Source organism: Chiloscyllium plagiosum, unplaced genomic scaffold, assembly GCF_037043375.1.
Source record: "Chiloscyllium plagiosum isolate Xiang-an unplaced genomic scaffold, Cpla_swu_hap1 HiC_scaffold_4, whole genome shotgun sequence".
NCBI lineage: Eukaryota > Metazoa > Chordata > Chondrichthyes > Orectolobiformes > Hemiscylliidae > Chiloscyllium > Chiloscyllium plagiosum.
The window spans coordinates 17,430,672-17,448,949 of record NW_028270142.1 but is presented as its reverse complement, the minus strand read 5'-3'; the positions used below and the strand labels follow the sequence as shown (position 1 = coordinate 17,448,949).

At 41.4% G+C, this 18,278-nt stretch overlaps 1 protein-coding gene across 2 annotated transcripts in view; it reads left to right on the top strand.

Annotated features, from left to right (window-relative positions):
* The window catches only part of LOC122549386 (serine incorporator 1-like), an 81,459-nt gene that overhangs the window by 26,908 nt on the left and 36,273 nt on the right, over positions 1-18,278 (top strand). Inside the window, exon 5 of one of the 2 annotated variants that reach the window (XM_087985810.1) lies at positions 16,130-16,221. In XM_087985810.1, the coding sequence (XP_087841936.1) occupies positions 16,130-16,221 (92 nt within the window). Of the gene's footprint in view, positions 1-16,051; positions 16,222-18,278 lie in introns of both variants that reach the window. The other variant, XM_043689121.2, reaches the window with a different exon arrangement.

The following is an 18,278-nucleotide window of genomic DNA, read 5'->3' as shown; positions in this document are numbered from 1 at the left end:
CATTAGTCTGTAATTACCAGGGTTGTCACTACTACCCTTTTTGTAGAAGGGAACCACATTTGCTATCCTCCATTCCTCAGGCACTATTCCTGTAGACAATGATGATTTGAAGATCAATGCCAAAGGCTCGGCAATCTCTTCCCTTCCTTCCCAGAGGATCCTCGGATAGATCCCATCCGGCCCAGGGGACTTGTCTATTTTCACACTCTGCAGTATTTCTAATACCTCTTCCTTGTGAACCTCAATCTCTTCTAGCCTAGATGCAAGTATCTCTGTATCTTCCTCGCCAACATTTTCATTTTCTATAGTGAACACTGTCGAAAAATATTTATTTAGTGAACCAGAAAAGTAGTTCAAAACCTGGGACAGGAGAGACAATGACAAACCCTCAGCAAAGCTTCACCCCAGTGACAAAGGAATACTCTTTGAGAACCATACATCATTCCTGGCTGAAGAAAGAAGTTAAAGATAGGATCAAATTAAGAATCAATGGATTCATCACCAAAAATTAGTCGTAGGTCAGCAGATTATAAGAAAACACAAAGGATAACTGAAATAAGGAGCACAAAGTCTTTACAGGGGAAAACAGCTCATGCTAGTCCTCTAAAGAATAAGATTGACAAATTAATAATTGAAAACAAGGTAATGGCAAATCGTTGATTAGATACTTTCTGTTTGTCTTCACTGTAGAAGACTTAGAAAATGAAAAGGTGAATGTAAGGGAGAAATTAAAAACAATTCCTACCATCACGTAAAAAGCTGGGAAAAAATATTAATTCTAAATGCATTAGTAGTCAAATCTAATTTCTCCTTGATAGACATCAAGCTAACAAACCTATAGTTTCCTATTTTCTGCTTCCCTCAATTTAACACCTTCACCTGAGGCCTGCTGTTATCTAAAAACTCACGGTATTATGGCCACTACTCCCGAAATGCTCCCTCAGCAAAACTTCACTCACTTGGCCTGGCTCATTTCCCAAAACCAGGACCAGTATGACTCATTCCCTGGTTGTGTTGTTTATGTACTGTGTCAAGAAACCCTCCTGAATAGTCCTTACAAATTTTGCCCCATCAAAGCCTTCAGCATGAAGTGAGTCCCAGTCAATGTAGGGGAAGTTAAAATCACTTACCACAACAACCCTGTTGTTTATACATCTTTCCAACATCTGTCGACATATTTTCTCCTCTATCTCCCCCTGGCTATTGGGTAGCCTGTAGTACAGCCGGAGCATTGTGATTTTACCTTTCCTATTCCTGAGTTCTACCCATATTGCCTCGCTGCATGAGTCCTCTGACGTATCCTCCCTCAAGACAGCTGTGAATACTCCTTTACCAGGAATGCAGCTCCCCCCACATCATTTACATCCCCTACTATCACACCTGAAACATCTAAATCCTGGGACATTCAGCTGCCAGTCCAGTCCTTCTTTCAGCCTCTGTAATCACAATAATGTCATAGTTCCAAGTACTAACCAAAGCTCTAAGTTCATCTACCTTGCCTATTATAAGTCTTGCATTGAAACACGTGCATTTCAGACCACCTCCCCAGCAGCGTTTCCCTGTCTGTTCTTGTTCTGTGTCATGTTTGCCTTGATTTCTACCTCTCCTGCAATTTCTGCATCTGCTGCCCTACTCCTCTGGTTTCCATCCCCCTGCCTCACTAGTTTAAACTCTTTCCAACCACTCTACCAAGTAGGTAAAAACAATGACTGCAGATGCTGGAAACCAGATTCTGGATCAATGGTGCTGGAAGAGGACAGCAGTTCAGGCAGCATCCGAGGAGCTTCAGCAAAATCGACGTTTCGGGCAAAAGCCCTTCATCAGGAATAAAGGCAGAGAGCCTGAAGCGTGGAAAGATAAGCTAGGGGAGGGTGGGGGTGGGGAGAGAGTAGCATAGAGTACAATGGGTGAGTGGGGGAGGAGATGAAGGTGATAGGTCAGGGAGGAGAGGATGGAGTGGATAGGTGGAAAAGGAGCTAGGCAGGTCGGACAAGTCCGGACAAGTCAAGGGGACTGGAAGTTTGAAACTAGGATGAGGTGGGGGAAGGGGAAATGAGGAAGCTGTTGAAGTCCACATTGATGCCCTGGGGTTGAAGTGTTCCGAGACGGAAGATGAGGCGTTCTTCCTCCAGGCGTCTGGTGGTGAGGGAGCGGTGGTGAAGGAGGCCCAGGACCTCCATGTCCTCGGCAGAGTGGGAGGGGGAGTTGAAATGTTGGGCCACGGGGCGGTTTGGTTGATTGGTGCGGATGTCTCGGAGATGTTCCCTAAAGCGCTCTGCTAGGAGGCGCCCAGTCTCCCCAATGTAGAGGAGACCGCATCGGGAGCAACGGATACAATAAATGATATTAGTGGATGTGCAGGTAAAATTTTGATGGATATGGAAGGCTCCTTTAGGGCCTTGGATAGAGGTGAGGGAGGAGGTGTGGGCACAGGTTTTACAGTTCCTGCGGTGGCAGGGGAAAGTGCCAGGATGGGAGGGTGGGTCGTAGGGGGGCGTGGACCTGACCAGGTAGTCACGGAGGGGGACCCAACTCGAGGACACCTCTTCCTACTGCCCAATCGACCATGACCCCACCCCCCATCACCAAACCATCATCTCCCAGACCATACAAAACCTCATCACCTCAGGAGATCTCCCACCCACAGCTTCCAACCTCATAGTCCGGGAACCCCGCACTGCCCGGTTCTACCTCCTTCCCAAGATCCACAAGCCTGAACCCCCTGGCCGACCCATTGTCTCAGCATGCTCCTGCCCCACTGAACTTATCTCTACCTACCTCAACACTGTCCTATCCCCCCTAGTCCAGGAACTCCCCGCATACGTTCGCGACACCACCCACGCCCTCCACCTCCTCCAAGACTTACGTTTCCCCGGCCCCCAACGCCTCATCTTCACCATGGATATCCAATCTCTCTACACCTCCATCCGCCATGACCAGGGCCTCCAAGCCCTCCATTTTTTCCTCTCCAGACGTCCACAACAGTACCTTTCCACCGACACTCTCATTCGTTTGGCCGAACTGGTCCTCACCCTTAACAATTTCTCCTTTGAATCCTCCCACTTCCTCCAGACCAAAGGGGTAGCCATGGGCACACGTATGGGCCCCAGCTATGCCTGTCTCTTTGTTGGCTACGTAGAACAGTTGATCTTCCGTAATTACACCGGCACCACTCCCCACCTCTTCCTCCGCTACATTGATAACTGCATTGGCGCCACCTCGTTCTCCCGCGAGGAGGTTAAGCAATTCATCAACTTCACCAACACATTCCACCCTGACCTTAAATTTACCTGGACCATCACTGACACCTCCCTCCCCTTCCTGGACCTCTCTATCTCCATTAATGACGACCGACTTGACACTGACATTTTTTACAAACCCACCGACTCCCACAGCTACCTGGATTACACCTCTTCCCACCCTACCTATTGCAAAAATGCCGTCCCGTATTCCCAATTCCTCCGCCTCCGCCATATCTGCTCCCAGAAGGACCAGATTCACCACAGAACACACCAGATGGCCTCCTTCTTTTGAGACCGCAATTTCCCTTCCCATGTGGTTAAAGATGCCCTCCAACGCATCTCGTCCACATCCCGCACCTCCACCCTCAGACCCCACCCCTCCAACCGTAACAAGGACAGAACGCCCCTGGTGCTCACCTTCCACCCTACAAACCTCCGCATAAACCAAATCATCCGCCGACATTTCCACCACCTCCAAAAAGACCCCACCACCAGGGATATATTTCCCTCCCCACCCCTTTCTGCCTTCCGCAAAGACCGTTCCCTACGTGACTACCTGGTCAGGTCCACGTCCCCCTACGACCCACCCTCCCATCCTGGCACTTTCCCCTGCCACCGCAGGAACTGTAAAACCTGTGCCCACACCTCCTCCCTCACCTCTATCCAAGGCCCTAAAGGAGCCTTCCATATCCATCAAAATTTTACCTGCACATCCACTAATATCATTTATTGTATCCGTTGCTCCCGATGCGGTCTCCTCTACATTGGGGAGACTGGGCGCCTCCTAGCAGAGCGCTTTAGGGAACATCTCCGAGACACCCGCACCAATCAACCACACCGCCCCGTGGCCCAACATTTCAACTCCCCCTCCCACTCTGCCGAGGACATGGAGGTGCTGGGCCTCCTTCACCGCTGCTCCCTCACCACCCAACGCCTGGAGGAAGAACGGCTCATCTTCCGCCTCGGAACACTTCAACCCCAGGGCATCAATGTGGACTTCAACAGCTTCCTCATTTCCCCTTCCCCCACCTCATCCTAGTTTCAAACTTCCAGTCCCCTTGACTTGTCCGGACTTGTCCGACCTGCCTAGCTCCTTTTCCACCTATCCACTCCACCCTCTCCTCCCTGACCTATCACCTTCATCTCCTCCCCCACTCACCCATTGAACTCTATGCTACTCTCTCCCCACCCCCACCCTCCTCTAGCTTATCTCTCCACGCTTCAGGTTCTCTGCCTTTATTCCTGATGAAGGGCTTTTGCCCGAAACGTCGGTTTTGCTGAAGCTCCTCGGATGCTGCCTGAACTGCTGTGCTTTTCCAGCACCATTGATCCACTCTACCAAGTACCCTCCCCCAAGGACATCAGTCCTGGTCCTGCCCAGGTGTAATCCATCCAGTTTGTATAGGTCCCTTCTCCTCCAAAACTGGACCGACTGCCCGACGAACTTGAAACCTTCCCCCACACCATCTTATCAGCCACGTGTTCATCCTATATATCCTATACTGAATATGTGAAGGTAGGCATGAAAATAAAAGATAGATCTTCATAGGTTGTAATCTCTATATTATTACCTAAGGCACCTACAGGTAGACTTTGTCTGTGTGAAATTAGAGAGATGATTATGTGGCTCAAGGACTAGTATTGGAGAAATGAGTTTCAGTTCATGGACTACTGACACAAGTACAGAGGATAGTGGGGACTGGACCCTTGGGATGGTCTATACTTGAATCACAGTGGGACCATTGATTTTGTGAACTGCATAACTCGGGAAGTAGACAGGGTTTTAAATGATGTAGACATGGCGGTGTTAGACAGGGGTGTACAAAGTTAAAAATCACACGACACCAGGTTATAGTCCAGCAGATTTATTTGGAAGCAGGAGCTTTCAGAGCACTGCTCCTTCATCAGGTGGTATAAGATCGCAAGACACAGAATTTTAAATAAAATAGTGGAAGCAAGCAAATGTGGAAAAATGTAGTATATCAAAAGAGTAGCGATAAGCAAACAGAAGAAAAATAACAGTATGGGTAAAGAGGATCAGAGATTGGCAGGAATTGGCAGAGTGAAATTAAACTAGGAATAGACCAACAATCACAACTAAATGTCACAAAACTGAAAAAAGCACGAGCAAATGTCTTGTATTTGATTGTGCGTAGCATTCATAACAAAGTAAATGAACTGATGCTGCACATTGAAGTAAATAAACATAATCTGAAGGCCATTACAGAGACCCAGCTTCAGGATTGCAAGGATTGGGTCCTGAATATTGAGGGGTACATAGCACTTGTGTGAAATAAAAAGCTAGAGTGGCTTCACAGTTAATCAAGGATGGCATTAGTGCAATAGTTAGGGATGCCCTCAGTTCAGGTGATCAGGATGTAGAATTGGTTTACGTAGAAATGAGGAATAATAGGGGAAAGAATTATTTGTACAAATGACCTATTGGCTCCCTAGCTGTAACGACAATGTGGGATAAAGTATGCAAGAAGAAATATTGGATAGTGTGATAAAGAGGTGATAATACTAATGGATAACTTTAATATACATACAAACCAAATTTGGTGTTGTTCCTCTTGTGACTGAGAATGCAGAGTGAATAGTAAATGGCAAATTTAATGAATGTATATTTTGCTTCAATCTTTACCATACAGGATACAACAAAACATATCTGTAATAGTTTTAAATCAGGAGGTGGATGGCCGAGAGATACTTGGTGAAATTACAATGACAAAGGTAGTAGTACTAAGCAAACCGGGCTGACAGATCTTCAATAGCCAATGGATCTCATCCTTGGGTATTAAAAGAGGTTACAAATGAGGTCGGAGTGCATTGGTGTTAATTTTCCAACATCCTCCAGATTCAGGAAAGGATTCCATTTGACTGAAATGTAACAAATATAAACTTGTTTTCAAGAAGGGAGAGAGAGAAGCAGAAAATAGGAAACTAAAGGCTTGTTAGCTTGATGTCTGTCATGGGGAAGTTAGATTCAACGATTAAAGAAATTATAGTTGTACAGGTAGAAAAAAGCTACAAGAGTCAACATGGATATGAAATTTAATCAGTTTATTGGAGTTACTTGAAGGAGTAACATACACTGTGCACGATGAGGAGTCTGTAGACATGCTGTACTTGGATATCCAGGAAGCATTTGATAAAGTGCTACATTTAGGTTATTGTGGAAAATAAAAGCTTATGGCATAGGGGTAACATATTAGCTGAGAGGGAACATAAGTAAGAACATAGAAGCAGGAGTAGTAAGGCCTCAAGCTTGCCTGACTATTCAGTACAATCATGGCTGATCAATAGTTAAATGCCTTTTACCCACTCTGTGTGCCACTGGTGATCAGAAATCTATCAAACTGTATCTTAAACTTTCTTAAAGTCTGAGCTTCTTCTCTGTGATAGAGGATGCCAAAGATTCACAACTCTCTGAATAAAATAAAATCTCCTCACCTTGGACTGAAATTGCACCCCTCTCCCTCATTTTTAAAGTATCCTTCCTGGTTCTAGACTCACCCAATGGGGAAACATCTTACCTACATCTGACCCTTTAATTATTTTGTAAAGTTCAATAAGATCATTCTTTGAAACTCTAGAGAATACAGGTCCAGTTTGCCTAATCACTCTTCCCGACATTCTGGGAACAACCTTGGTGAATCTTCATCATACTCATTCTATGGCAATAATGTCTTTCACAGAACATAGAACATTACAGTGCAGTACAGGCCCTTCAGCCCTCGATGTTGCGCTGCCCTGTGAAACCAATCCAAAGCCCATCTAACCTACAGTATTCCATTTTTGTCTGTATGTCTGTCCAATGACCATTTAAATGCCCTTAAAGTTGGCGAGTCTACTACTGTGCAGGCAGTGCGTTCCATGCCTCTACTACTCTCTGACATCTGTCCTATATCCATCAGCCTCCAATTTAAAGCTGTGTCCCCTCATGCTAGCCATCACCAACTGAGGAAAAAGGCTCTCACTGTCCACCCTATCTAATCCTCTGATTATCTTATATGTCTCAGTTAAGTCACCTCTCAACCTTCTCTCTAATGAAAAAGTCTCAAGTCCCTCAGCCTTTCCTTGTAAGACCATCCTTCCATACCAGGCAACACCCTAGTAAATCTCCTCTGAACCCTTTCCAAAGCTTCCACATCCTTCCTATAATGTGGTGACCAGAATTGCATGCAATACTCCAAGTGCAGCTGCACCAGGGTTTTGTACACCTGCGACACGATCTCATGGTTTTGAAACTCAGTCCCTCTACTAATGAAAGCCAACACACCGTATGCCTTCTTAACAACCCTATCAACCTGGGTGGCAACTTTCAGGGATCTATGTACATGGACACCGAGATCTCTCTGCTCATCTACACTACCAAGAATCTTACCATTAGCCCAATACTCTGCAATCCTGTTACTCCGTCCAAAGTAAATCACCTCGCACTTTTCCTGAGATAAGCATAGAAACGTGGAAATTAGGAGCAGATGTAGGCCATTCGGCCCTTTGACCCTGCTCTATCATTCAGTATGATCATGCTGATCCTCTCTTTCAATGCCATAATTCTGATTTCTCTTCATACCCTTGATACCTTTAATATTTAAAAGTCTACCACTTTCATGAATATATTCAGTGATCCAATCTTCACAGCATGAGTGAAGTAGCACATTCCAGATGTTGACAATTCTCTACTTAAATTATCTACTCCTTATCCTGAGACTTTGACTCTGGTTCTTGACTCCCCAACTAGAGGAAGATTCCTTGTTATACCTAGTCTGTCCAGACATGTTAGAATTTTAGAAGATTCCTTCTTCTAAGCTCTCATACAGGCCCAGTCATACCAAACTAATCTTTTCCGACAGTCCTGCCATCCCCAGTAACAGCCTAGTGGATCTTTGCTGCATTTTGTCTATGACTAGTATATCCTCTCTAGTATAGGGAGATCAAAATACAGTATTCCAACGGCGGTCGTAACAAGGCCTTGTATAACAGAAGTAAGATACTCCTTCTTCTAAACTCAAACCATCTTCCAATGGAGAACAACATACCCACTTGCCTTTCTTATACTTGCTACACAAAACTCATAACTATCAGTCACCAGTGTACAGGGACACCCACATCCCTTTGTTTATCTGAACTCCCCAATATATCACCGGCTTAGTGGCATGACAACAGTGACAACAATCTCACCCTCAATGTCAGCAGAATGAAGGAGCTATGCCTTGGCTTCAGGACATGTCCCTGTCTGTAACAATGGTACTGAGGTGGAGATGGTTGAGAACTCCAAGTTCCTAAAATTAAATATCACCAACAATCTCTCCTGACAACACCGATGTCTCTACTTTCTGAGAAGGCTAAGGAAATTCAGCATGTCCAATGACTCTGTCCAATTTTCTTAGATGCACCATAGAAAGCATCCTATCCAGATGCATCACAGCTTGGTACAGTAACTGCTCTGCCCAATGCTGTAAGAAATTACAGAAAGTGTGAACACAGCCCAGTTCATCATACAAACCAGCCTTCCTTCTGTCTATACTTCCTGCTGCTTCAGAAAAGCAGCCAACATAACAAAAGACCCGTCCCACCCTGATTATACTCTCATCCAACTTCTTTCACCGGGCAGAAGATACAAAAGTTTGATAACATTGACCAACAGATTTAAGAACAGCTTCTCCCTGGCTGTTATCCCTGAATGGAACCTCTCATGTAATAGAGTTGATCTTTACACCTTCTCTGAAGTGTAACACAATATTTGCATTCTATTCTATTACCCTGATATACTTTTATGAGGTATGATTTGCCTGAATATCACAAAAAACAGCACTTTTTACTGTACTTTGGTACATATGACAATAATGAATCAAATCAAATAATATTGTGAGGAGACCAAAACTGCATGTAGTACTCCAGGTGCTGCTCATCAAGCTCCTTTACAACTGAAGCAAAACTTCACTTTTCTTGTACTCAATCTTCTCGTGATAAAAGCTAACGTCCACTAATGTTCTAATAGCTTGTTGCGCCTTCATGTTAGTGTTCGGTACCTTATCGACAAGGGCACCTAGATCTTTTTGTACATTTACACTTTTTAACTGCTTACCATTTCAGAAATAATCTGCACGTATGTTTCTCTTCCCAAAGTGGATAACCTCACATTTTTTCACATTATATTCCATCTATCATGTTCTTGCTTATTCACTCAGCCAGACCAAATCCTCCTGAAACTGAATTGCATCTTCCACACAACATACATTCTCACTTAGCTTTGTTTCATTCACAAATTTGGAAGTATTATATTTATTCCCCCAAAACAAATCATTGATATAGATTGTGAACAGTTGGGGATCAAGTATTTAATCTTGCAGTAACCTAGTGGTCAACCTGCCAATGCGAGAATGACCCATTTATCCCTGTGGTCTGTTTCTGACTGTCAGTGAATCATTGATCCATGTCAATATGTTACCTCCCATCGCCTGTGCTTTAACTTTTCTAACCAGCCTCCCTGTGGAGTCTCTATCAAAAGACTTCTGCAAGTCTAAGTCTATAATATCCATCATCTCCCCCTTAACAATTTTATTAGTAACATCTTCAAAAAACTCAAAGTTCATCAAAATTGATTTCTCATTTGCAAACCCATACTGCCAATGCCCAAACAGATCATTATCAGTCAGGGACAAAAACAGAAATTGCTGGTGAAGCTTAGCGGTATTACAGCATGTGTAGGAAGAAAATAGAGATAATGTTTTGAATCTGGTGACTCTTCACCAGAAGATCATGCCTGCTGAGTTTCATCAGCATTTTTCTGTTTTTATTTCAGGTTTCCAGCATCCGTGGTTCTTGATTTTATATTATCACTCAGGCAACTATTTATTCCTTACTTTATAATAGATTCTAAATTTTCCCTCCTACTGATGTAAGGCTAACAGATCTGTAATTCCCTGTTTTCTCTCTTGTTTCCTTCTTGAATACTGGGGTGATATTTGCTAACTTTCAAGCTGCAGTAGTCACTGCAGAATCTAGAGAACTTTGGAAAAATAATGACCAGTGCATCAACAATCTCTATAGCCAACTCCCTTAACACTCAGGTCCCAGGGATTAATTTTCAACCCCATTAACTTCTTCTGTGCACACTTTTTACGAATACTAATTTCCTTCAATTTTTCCTTGAATTGTTAGTAGTAGCTTCTTTCCCATTTCTCTGTTCCCCAACATAAATTCTCCTCACTTTGCCTGTAACAGATCTATGTTTGTCTTAGCAAGACATTTAATTTTTAAGAAGCTAAGAAGCTTTTATAGTTTTTTCTTGCTCGATTGTATTCATATTCTCTTTCCTAATCAGTTTCTTGATCTTCTGCGTTGTATTCTATAAATCTCCCAATGCTTAGAATTATTGCTATTTCTGGCAACAATATAGGCTTTTCTTTTAATCTGATAAAACCCTGAATTTTGTTAGTCACAGTTGACTGACCATTTCTCCACCTTGATTGAATATATAGGAGATTTAAGTCCTTGAAGACAAATCCATTGCCTATGGACAGTCATGCCTTTGAATGTATTTGCCCAATCCAACTCAACCACTTTGTGCCTCATGCCTTCATAATTTCCCTTATTCAAATTTAATGCACTTGTTTCAGATTGAACCCACCTCACTTTCAAATATACTGTAAAATTCTATCATATTGTGGTCATTCATCTCTAAAAGCTCTTTTTTTGTAATCGGATTGTTATTTAGCCCTTTTACATTTCAAAATACTGGATCTAAAATTGCATGTCCTCTAGTTGGATCCTTCATATGCTGCTCTAGAAAACCATCCCAAACAGTGCAGAAATTCATTCTCCACAGCTTAGTGCTCAATTGGTTCACCCAATCTTCATGTAGATTGAAGTAATCCTTGATAATCGTGTTACTCACAGTACGTGCTTCTCTTATCACCTAATTAATACCATGCCCTGCAGCATCACTACTATTTAGTGGCCTCCAGTCTATGTCAGCAGCCCCTTTTGAAAGGCTAGCTGGCAGAGAACAGGGGATGTGCAACAATGGGTCTTTATCTAATTAATAGGATCTACAGAGTGCAAGTCCTACATAGTTCTATGCTAGGGCCTCAATTTTTTGCAATTTATGCCAATGAACTAGATGAGGGGAGCGAAGGCATGGCAACTAAATTAGCACAATGGCACGGCAAGTTGGAAAGTATATTGTGAAGAACACATGCCAAAGTTACAGCTGGATATCAATATGGTGGAAGGAGTACAGTGGGAAGATGGGAAGATAGTTATTTTTGAAAGAAAGAATAAAAAAGCAGACTACTACTCAAACAGAGAATGACTGCACAACTCTGAGGTGCAGATGGATTTATGTGTTCTTGTGCACAAGTCACAAAAGGTTAGTATGCTGCTATATAAAGCCAATGGAGTGTTATCCTTTATTATGAAAGGGATTGAACATAAAAGCGAGGGCATTATGCTTCAGTTGAACAGGGCATTGGTAAAACCACATCTTGAACACTGTGCAATTTTGGTCTGCATTTTTAAGATCATTCAAAGGAGTTTACTGGATAACTGGAATGAACAGGTTGTCTTCTGAGGATAGGTTGCACAGGCCGTGCTTGTTTCCACTGGAGTTTAGGAGGCTAAGGAGTGACTTAATTTGTAGTGTATAAGATCCTGACGGTCTTGATAAGGTGGACATGGAAAGGATGTGTCAGTCCAGAACTACAGGGCACTGTTTGAACATTGGGGTTCACCCTTTCCGGGTGGAGATGAGGATTTTTTTTTTTCAAAGATTATGCAACTTTAGAGTTCAGGCTGGGCTACTGAACATTTCTAAGACAGTGGTGAATAGATTTTTATTCTGCAGGAGAATCAAGGGTTATCAGGGGTTGATGGGAACGTGGCCAATGCCACCAAGATATTACGGGAAATAGGTAGTTAAGAGAACATGTAGAATTGGGAAAGTGAGATAGACTGGAGGGTGGAGGGGGTTTGGTGGGTGGCGGGGGGGGAAGTGAGTGGGCAAAGTTTTATAGATGGGGTATGATGTGGGAAGACATGAATATTTCCATTTTGGCAGGTAGAATAGAAAAATACTGTTAAAATGGACAAAGACTGCAGGAGTCTGAGGTTCAGAGGTATCTGGTTGCCTTGCTACATGAATGACGTGAAGTTAATTTCCTGGTAGACCAAGTGATTCAGGAGACAAATGAATGTTGACATTTATTGTGAGGGAAATGGATTATCAAAGTAGGGATGTTTATGCATCTCTACAAGATAAAAGTGAGACCATATCTGGAGTACCATGTACTGTTTTGGTTCATTTGTTTGAAAAACAAAATAAGCCCAGATCTTCTGATCTCCAGGTAGTCAGAGACTGACGTACCCTGAAAGCTGCATGTCAGAACCCTGGGAGATTGTGATGCACTGACTAGGCAGTACTTTCCTGGGAGCTTTAAGCTTCTGATGGGAAATTTTCAGAACTGTCACTTTACATGAAAGTATTCAAGTTTGAGTTAGAATCAGAGCCTTTGGGAGGGTCCTGACTTACTTGCCTAGATTAGTTACCCAGGAAAATTAGAGGAATTTAAGTCTAATTCCATTCCTGGGTAGCTATACTACTGACCCACCAAACTGATTTCCCCCCCCAACACTGGCACTAACTCCACCTGAACACCCCATCCGTATTCTAGACTTGCAACACAGTTTTTACAAATAAAATAAAACAAAGAACTGTGGATGCTTGAGATATGAAATAAACAAAAGCAGAAATTGCTGGAGAAATTCAGCAAGTTTTGCAGCATCTGTGGAGACAAAACAGAGTTAACAGTTTGAGTCCAGTAAAGAAGGGTTCTGAAGAAGGATCACTGGACTCAAAACATGGACTCTGTTTCTTCACAGATGCTGCCTGACTTTCAAAGATTCTCTAGCAGTTTCTGTTATTGTTTATTTAAATAATAAGACCTAAAGTTATTTTGTATATTGGAGCTTAAGCAGAAGGTTTAATGTTGCCATTTCATACAAATGGATTGACATTTGTATGTTGTTGTGTATAATCAATACTAACCCCATATTTTCAACACTGCATCCAGGGTTGCTTTAATACTTATTGGCACTAGATGTCCTCACACAACAAGTACGTCTGGATTTCAGTCTGGGACTTTATATGTCTTTACTTTGAGTCTCAATATTAAGCTAGACAATGTATTAGATTACATTTACTAGATTAGTGCCTGCATGAAGTTGGCAGATGCCGTAATACAACTTAACATTTACTCCCAACATCCAGCCTGATGCTTCTGAGTCTCATTGTGTTCTCTCATGTTTAAAGCAGGAAATTCTGTTGTTCAGTATAGTATATATGTACAGTCCATGTTTTGTTTGCTACGTATGAAACACTTCATTTTCCTAAGTTCCTAACCATACCTTATTCCATTGATTTTTATGGGAGAAATTGCCCAGATAGGAGTCACATACGCCACAATAACACAGTGCCAATCCCTGCCTCCACTTTGTCTTTGCATTATTCGCATGGAGAAACATTCCTCTCTATAAGTCATAATAAAACATCTGAAGAGAGCAAGAAATGCAGCGGTCTTGTAGGTACAGGCCATACATAATGTCCTTGGGTGTGGAGACAGCCTGGCTGCTGGTTTAAATACTGGCAAGAAAGTCCAACAAATGGCGAGTACTGTGACATAAATGGATCTTCTCCCTATTTGCAACAAAGATACATACTGCCTGGATACAGCCTGGATACAGCCTGGACACATGAGAAAGGAGGGAGTCAAGAATACTTTACAATAAAAGTCAATACTATTTAATTTATTATTTTAGCTGCCAGGACATTATGTTTCAGTAATCTTTGTACATCATAGGCTCCAATTGTTTCTGTCTGCATTTATATTGATATGGGTTACTTACCTTTCACAGAACTATCTCTTCTGTATACACTTAATGAATGTATAACATCTACAAGTAGTTCTGTTACCGAACTGGAGGCCAGAGAATCCAGTGTTTGAATCCGAGACAAATTCAGTCTGCCTTTTATGTTAATGAGATGAATAAAAAGAGTATTGGTCTTATACGTTAAGATGTAAAGGTATAGCAGGAGCATTGTCTCTGTACAACCCTTGCTATACAATCACAGTTACTGAGTACGGTTCTGAGCACCACATCATAGGAAGGATGTGAACACATTGGAAAAACTGCAGAAGCGGTTTATAAGAATGGTTCCAGGGATAAGGAATGTCAGTTATGAGGATACATTGAAGAATTTGTGATTGTTCTCGTTACAGTGAAGAAGGTTAAAGAGGAGACTAGCCAGAGTTATTCAAAATCATGAGTGGGCTGGATAGAGTAGATAGGAAGAACCTATTCCTGCTCATAAAGGGAACAAGAACAAGAGGGTGTAGATTTACATCCAAAGAAAGCAAGGATGAAGTGAGGAATATCTTAATGAGTAGGTAGTGTTTGGAATGCACTGCCTGGAAGTGTGGTGGAGTCAGATTCAACTGAGGCATTCAAGAAGGCATTGGATTGGAATAAAAATAAAATGCAAGGATATGAAGAAAAAGCAGATAATTGACACGAGGTAATCATGATCACTTAATGAACTGGTGTAAGCCCAATGGGCCAAAGGTTCTCCTGCACATATGTGATTACATATGAAAATTTCTTAGTTTCAGCAATTTCTGTTTTATCCTATAATATGGTGACAATATTTTCCTCTTTAGCTCTTATTTTGCCACTATTTCAACTAAAATCACTCATTTTTTTGTCAACTAATACCCTCCTTTAAATTTGTTCTCAGTTTTGTCAACTAATATCCTATTTCAAATTTATTTACAACAACTAACCTTCAATCCTGTTGAGCTATTGAGGTTTGTAATGAGTAACTCCCAAAACCTTGTACTTTACAGATCTTGTTGGAACATCATAAAAGCTAGGCCAGGCTTGTGCAAAACATCAGACTCTAGAGTAGCAGAGTACAAGTGTGCACCTTTGTATTCTTTGCATACTATGCTGAACTAGATTACTGTCATTCTACCAAAGGGGTAAAGTGGATGCACAGTGCTTCACCACAAGGGACTGAGAAATTTAGGATGTAAAGAGTTAATTCCTGATTGTAGAAATTCATTATAATCTCACTCCTTTCCCTAACAGTTTTAATTTGATAATTCCTTATTGTTCACACCCAAAGGGAGAAATCATCTTACTCCATTCACTTGATCAAACTCATAATTTATTGAATTTCTTAGTCTTCTCTCTTAAAGTGAAAATTGAAAGATTGATCTCATTATCAGGAGAAATTGATACTGAGATATCTTCAAATTCCATGCAGATATTCTATAGAATGTCATGGTTCAGTTTGATTCAGTTTGTTGCTGAAGTTTGCCTTGATGTATTGAAGGCCTATCTGTATGAATTTAAATGATTTGAAATTAACTGGATCAGACAAGGTTCACTTTTTAAGTGGTATATTTCCAGAACTCAAATAAATCTATAATTGACAAGATAATTGAACGAAATTGACTCACTCGTTTGGGGAATTGGGAAGTAGAAATGAAGAAAACAATACCTGTCGAAAAGAAATATCCAAATTATTTCAAAAGCTTTTGTGCAAGAACTTACAAATCAAAACATTTTTCTCCTGATAACCATTCCTATGTATTTTTAATTGGTGCTTTTATCATATTTTCCAATGGCTTAAACAGAGAGACCACTTTCAATTATTTGTACTACAACTTAGTTTTATCACAACATTATTGGAAAGATTATAAGATTTTTAGTGATAATGTTCTGTTTTTGTATCATTGCAGCACTTCTATCAGTTACATGTCTGAATTATGTGTTATCATTAACAACTGCAATCCTCTGCTATGTGTTTTACACTACAGTTGAAGGCTGTATTGAAAATAAATTTGTTACCAGCTTCAACATACTTATTTGTGTTGTAGCTTCTTTAATATCAGTTCATCCAAAGGTCCAGGTAAGCATATTACAAATCTTAATTTCATGCTAGATATTTTTTAACATTTTTTTTAACAATGATGGCAATGTTTCTTTAATATTTTACATTTGACAGGTCATTGAATTACTACTACAATTAAGATATCTAAATCAAGTTGACAATTTGTTAGTTGGATTAAACATTGATACTGAAACTTAAGAGGTATAAATTACAAAAGAAATCCTCTTAACAGCTGAATAAAGTAAAGTTGCTCTTGAGCAGGAATGACTTAGGTATGTGTAGAAGGAGTTGCATGTCCTAGTGGTTGTAGTACTCTGCTGGTGACCTAGAGACCATGAGTTCATATCTAACAATGGCAAAATGGAAATTTTGAGCATCTAGTCTTTTCTAGGCAGCTGACTTATGTTGTGAAAAATTATTAATAAAGGCCAGTATATATACCAGTTTAAACCATGTGATTGGCTCTTCATAGGTTCAGGGCAATTAGGGCAAGGGACAATAAATTCAGCCTTTTCAATATCATCCAAAAATAAATAATAAAATATTGAACAATAATAAAATGATATGGTCCCAATAAAATCACTCACCATAGTTTTATAAAATATTATCGCTATTTGGAAATATTGACTTTACACTTGATTTAATTTTCCATTAACAAAATATTGTGTTAAAAATTTCCTTTCGAAAACTTGCCTTTTTTGCACTCCAACAGGTTCAGTTTTAAATACAGCGGATAAAGAATTTCATGCCATTACATTTTTATGCTAATATCTGAATCAACTCACTTTAAACAGATGGGTTAAATTAAACTACTATCGAGAGCTGACTGGCTTTGTCCTTTCAAATCACCTACTGCTGAATTAATATTAATATGAAAATAAAAAGCTAGTCTAGCAGGTTTTATTAGCATAATGTTAAACCTAAACTAATTTAAATACAATTTTACAACCATATTACAGAAACGCCTTTACTGAGCAACCGTCTTATTTGCTTCTCTCCACACCCAGTTCACTTTTCAAATTTTAGCATCATTATTGCACAAGCTTTATGTTTACTTCAGTTTGTATACAGTGAGAGTAATCTACTTGAAATCACAAATGCAATACTTACAAATTCTTAGTACATTTGTATCAATGGAAAGAACAAAGACAAATGCAAATATCATTTTGCTACAAGCCACCTGCAGTTGTGAAGGCTTCATCAATGACACTGGGCAGTGTGGTGGCTCAGTTGTTAACACTGCTGCTTCATAGTGCCAGGGATGTGGGTTCAATTCCACCCTCAGGTCTTTATAAAATTTGCATGTTCTCCCTGTGCCTATTTGGGTTACCTCTGGGTGTTCTGGTTTCCTCCCATAGTCTAAAAATGTGCAGGCTAAGGTGGATTGGCCATGCTAAATTGCCCATAGTGTCCAGGGATGTGCAGGCCAGGTGGATTAGCCATGAATATACAAGAATGTAGGACATGTGGTGGGATGCTCTTCAGAGGGTTGGTGTGGACTTGATGGGCTAAATGGCCTGCTTCCACACTGTAGGGATTCTATGACTTTTAAAAGTGAGTGAATGCTGACATCTTTGCCCAGTTCCCACTCCCACATGCCCCCTCATAAACAGACAGACACACACACACACACACACACAGATCAATTACTCTTAGCTTGCAGAAGGAAAGGCTTACGTAGAATGTGTGGCAAATTTTGTCTGCGTTTTAATGGAGCTAACACATTGCGGAGTTCCAACATCCCGGACCTCTTCAGGGCTATTCAGTCCTCATCAGCAAGGATCTCCGGAATGACTATATTGCTCTGTAGTTTGTACAACAAACGGCACGGCACGGTGGGCGGCATGGTGGCACAGTGGTTACAACTGCTGCCTCACAGCGCCAGAGACCCGGGTTCAATTCCCGCCTCAGGCAACTGTCTGTGTGGAGTTTGCACGTTCTCCCTGAGTCTGCATGGGTTTTGTCCGGGTGCTCCGGTTTCCTCCCACAGTCCAAAAATGTGCAGGTTAGGTGAATTGGCCATGCTAAATTGCCCGTAGTGTTAGGTGAAGGGGTACATGTGGGGGAATGGGTCT